At 50.2% G+C, this 4,282-nt stretch overlaps 1 protein-coding gene across 1 annotated transcript; it reads left to right on the forward strand.

Moving 5' to 3' along the window:
• On the forward strand, positions 1-3,795 carry LOC136461751 (probable LRR receptor-like serine/threonine-protein kinase At3g47570). The gene is given in 3 exon segments (XM_066461056.1): positions 1-960; positions 963-2,789; positions 2,928-3,795. Coding segments are annotated over 3 exon segments (3,129 nt in total). The 5' UTR covers positions 1-38; the 3' UTR covers positions 3,308-3,795.
• The last annotated feature ends 487 nt before the right edge of the window (positions 3,796-4,282 follow it).

Genomic DNA, 4,282 nt, shown 5'->3' on the forward strand with positions numbered 1-4,282 from the left:
ACAACCAGCTCCTGGCTACGCTCCAGTCCAGCAACACCATGGCAATGCGTGTCATGAGCTTGCTGCATGCCGCCACCTTCGTCATGATTGCAGTAGCCTCCTGGGGAGCGCACGGCACTGCCAGCGACGAGGCCAATTCTCTGCTCGCTTTCAAGGAGCTCGTTGGCAGCAGCAGCTCCGGTGTGCTGGCCTCCTGGAATGGCACCACTGGCGTCTGCAGATGGGAAGGCCTGGCATGCAGCGGCGGCGGCCAGGTGGTGTCGCTGAGCCTGCCCTCCTATGGGCTCGCTGGCGCGCTCTCCCCGGCCATCGGGAACCTCACGTTCCTGCGGACGCTGAACCTGAGCTCCAACTGGTTCCACGGGGAGATCCCGGCGAGCATTGGGCGGCTAGCGCGTCTGCAGGCGCTGGACCTGAGCTACAATGCGTTCTCCGGCACGCTGCCCGCCAACCTCAGCTCCTGCGTCAGCTTACTGCTGTTGAGACTCAGCAGCAACCAAATCCATGGGCGCATCCCTGTCGAGCTCGGCAACAAGCTCACGCATCTTCGGGGGCTCTTATTGTCCAACAACAGCCTGACGGGCGCCATCCCAGGATCACTAGGTAACCTTTCATCCCTGGACTACCTTGATCTGACAGACAACCAACTCGAGGGTCCGGTACCACATGAGCTTGGCAGCATTGGAGGCCTCCAGGCCCTTTTCCTCTTTGGGAACAACCTATCGGGTGTGCTTCCACAGTCCCTGTACAATCTGTCATCGCTGAAGAACTTCGGGGTAGATTTCAACATGCTGTCTGGAACTATCCCTGCTGATATTGGCGACAGGTTCACTGGCATAGAAACCCTTAGCTTCTCTTACAACCGGTTCAGTGGAGCTATCCCACCTTCGGTCTCCAACCTCTCTGCTCTCATAAAACTTGGCCTCGCAGGAAATGGATTTATTGGACATGTGCCTCCTGCTCTGGGAAGTTGCAAGGTCTCACTTACCTGGACTTGGGTGACAACAGGCTACAAGCCAACGACAGTCAAGGGTGGGAGTTCATCACTTCCCTGACGAACTGCAGCCAGCTTCAGAATCTGATTCTTGGCAACAACTCTTTCAGTGGTAAAGTGCCCGGTTCAATCGCAAACCTATCGACGACTCTTGAATCTCTTTATCTTGGAGACAATAGGATTTCTGGTACCATTCCATCGGACATCGGCAATTTGGTTGGTCTGAAATTACTTGAGATGGCTAATAGCTCCATATCTGGAGCAATTCCAGAGAGCATTGGGAGACTAGAAAACTTGGTTGAGTTGGGGCTTTACAACACTAGCTTGTCAGGCCTCATACCTCCGTCCCTAGGAAATCTTACACAGCTGAATAACCTTTATGCATACTATGGCAATCTAGAGGGGCCCATTCCAAGGAGCCTGGGAAACTTAAAAAATCTATTTGTCTTTGATCTGTCAACAAATCGACTCAATGGTTCAATTCCCAAAGAGGTGCTAAAACTTCCTCAACTTTCTTTCTACTTAGACTTATCATACAATGCATTGTCTGGGCCACTCCCAGTTGAAGTTGGTAGCTTGGCAAACCTTAACCAACTGATTCTATCAGGAAACCAGTTGTCAAGCAGCATACCTGATAGTATTGGAAATTGCATTTCACTGGAACGGCTGCTGCTGGATCAGAACTCATTTGAGGGAATCATACCTCAATCTCTGAAGAACTTAAAAGGTCTCGCCTTACTGAGCCTGACCATGAATAAGCTGTCTGGTAGTATTCCTGATGCCCTTGCTAGTATTGGCAACCTGCAACAGTTGTATTTAGCACACAACAACTTTTCAGGTTTGATTCCAGCAGTTCTACAGAACCTGACACTATTGTCGAAATTGGATTTGTCCTTCAATGATCTCCAAGGTGAAGTGCCAAAAGGGGGTGTTTTTGCAAATGCAACGTCCTTGTCGATTCACGGAAATGATGAGCTTTGTGGCGGAGCGCCTCAACTGCATTTAGCTCCATGCTCCATGGCTGCTGTGGATAACAAGAGACAAGTGTCAAGATCCCTTATGGCCACCCTAATATCAATTGGCGCACTTGTATTCTTAGGTATACTAGTTGCTCTTATTCATTTGATCCACAAGAGGTTCAGACAAAGAAAGGCAAGCCAACTCGTTTCCACACTAATTAATGAACAGTATGAAAGGGTTTCTTATCAAGCATTGCCAAATGGAACTGGTGGTTTCTCAGAGGCTAATTTGCTCGGACAAGGAAGCTACGGTGCTGTTTATAAATGCACTTTACATGATCAGGGTATTACCACAGCTGTAAAGGTGTTTAACATACGACAGTCTGGGTCCACTAGAAGTTTCGTGGCTGAGTGCGAGGCACTGCGAAGGGTACGTCACCGTTGTCTCATAAAGATCATCACCTGTTGTTCAAGCATCAATCATCAAGGTGAAGAATTCAAGGCGCTGGTTTTTGAGTTCATGCCGAACGGTAGTCTGAATTATTGGCTGCATCCAGTATCTAAAGTACACACTCTGAGTAATACGCTCAGCCTAGCTCAGAGACTAGACATTGCTGTAGACATCATGGATGCCCTGGAATATCTTCACAACCAGTGTCAGCCACCAATAATCCATTGCGATCTCAAGCCAAGTAACATCCTCCTTACAGAGGATATGAGTGCCCGGGTTGGAGATTTCGGCATATCGAAAATCCTTTCAGATGACACTAGCAAAACTCTGCTAAATTCAATCAGCTTCACTGGACTGAGGGGCTCCATTGGTTATGTCGCTCCAGGTAACAGAAGCTCCTACTCACAATGTTACCTTCGGTCTTTATTAACTTCCATTCTGCCATGTCTAGCTGTCTCTGCATGTGTGCTTCTGAATCCACTCACCATACAATATAACGTCTGAAATCTGAATGACACTGCAGAGTATGGCGAGGGTCGATCTGTCTCAACTCTTGGGGATATCTACAGCCTAGGCATACTGTTGCTTGAGATGTTCACCGGGAGGAGCCCTACTGACGACATGTTCAAAGACTCGTTGGACCTTCATAGGTTCGCCGAAGCCGCTCGTCCCAAAGGAGCCTCGGAGATAGCCGATCCAGTAATCTGGCTGCATGAAGAAGCTAAGGCAAAAGATACTGCTGATGCTGCCAAAATTAGAAGCCGGAGCGAGGAGTGCTTGGTTTCAGTGATCCGGCTCGGCGTCTCCTGCTCAAAGCAGCAGCCAAGAGAGCGAATGGCGATGCGCGATGCTGCTGTGGAGATGCGTGCGATCAGAGACGCGTACCTCATGGTTGCCAGCTAGCTGGACGGAGATCTGGAAGAGAAGCAAGCAAGCCGCCGAATCCTCTTATTCTGATTAAGTTTCTGATGTTCAAAATCATAGAAGCAGCAAAGCAGGAGGCCCAGTTCTGAACTAATCTTTGTACGTTTAGAAACTTCGTTCATACCTATGACTAAGATGAAATCAAAACAATCGTTATTTGTTAGCTTCGTGTACCCTCGTACGCTGGTCAAGTTGCGCATTAGCAGGTTTTCTTATTTGGATGTAGCGAACTAATTGCTTGATTCAGTGTGCTAAACGCCCCGTAGGTGAAGATGCTAGATATTTATGTAATTTTAGACATAATTTAATCGAGAAAAATAGCTACATGACTGTGACAACATATACGCGCACTCGCAAAAATATGACTGAATATCACAAAAGCAACAAGATCAGAAGTATACCAAGGCGGGACCGGTACCGATGGCACCAGCGGGACCCACACTGATGGCACTAGTGGTACCCTTCCCACTAGCCACTAGTTGACACGGTGGGCTGCTCGATGTCATGGATCTTAGATCCTGTTTATTTTCCCTCTTTTGTCAAAACTTTTGCTATTTTAGTCTATCTTTTAGCAAAATAGATCTAAACAGCTTGGACAAAAAAGAGCGAAACCTGAGCTACTAAACTTTTGGCATTTGGGACCAAGAGGACCAAAACTGGGCAAAAACGCGTTGGGGCGGGAGCCGGACGCCCACTACCCCGCGCGCGTGGTCTCCGTCTCGCGCTGGAGCGGCTGACCTGCAGGGGCGCGGCGTCTGAGCAGGGTGGGGCGCGGCCGTCGGATCTGGGCGGGGCGCGCCGCCGGAGCTGGGCAGGGCGCTAGCCGCCACGGCGAGCTCGACCTCAGGTTTCCCATGGCGGCGCAAGACGCGGTGGCCGGCCACGCGCGAGGCAAAGTGGCAGGGCGGCGGGGCGTGGCCGCCGAATCTTGGCGGGGCGCGGCGCCGGAGCTGG

Source organism: Miscanthus floridulus, chromosome 6, assembly GCF_019320115.1.
Source record: "Miscanthus floridulus cultivar M001 chromosome 6, ASM1932011v1, whole genome shotgun sequence".
Lineage (NCBI taxonomy): Eukaryota > Viridiplantae > Streptophyta > Magnoliopsida > Poales > Poaceae > Miscanthus > Miscanthus floridulus.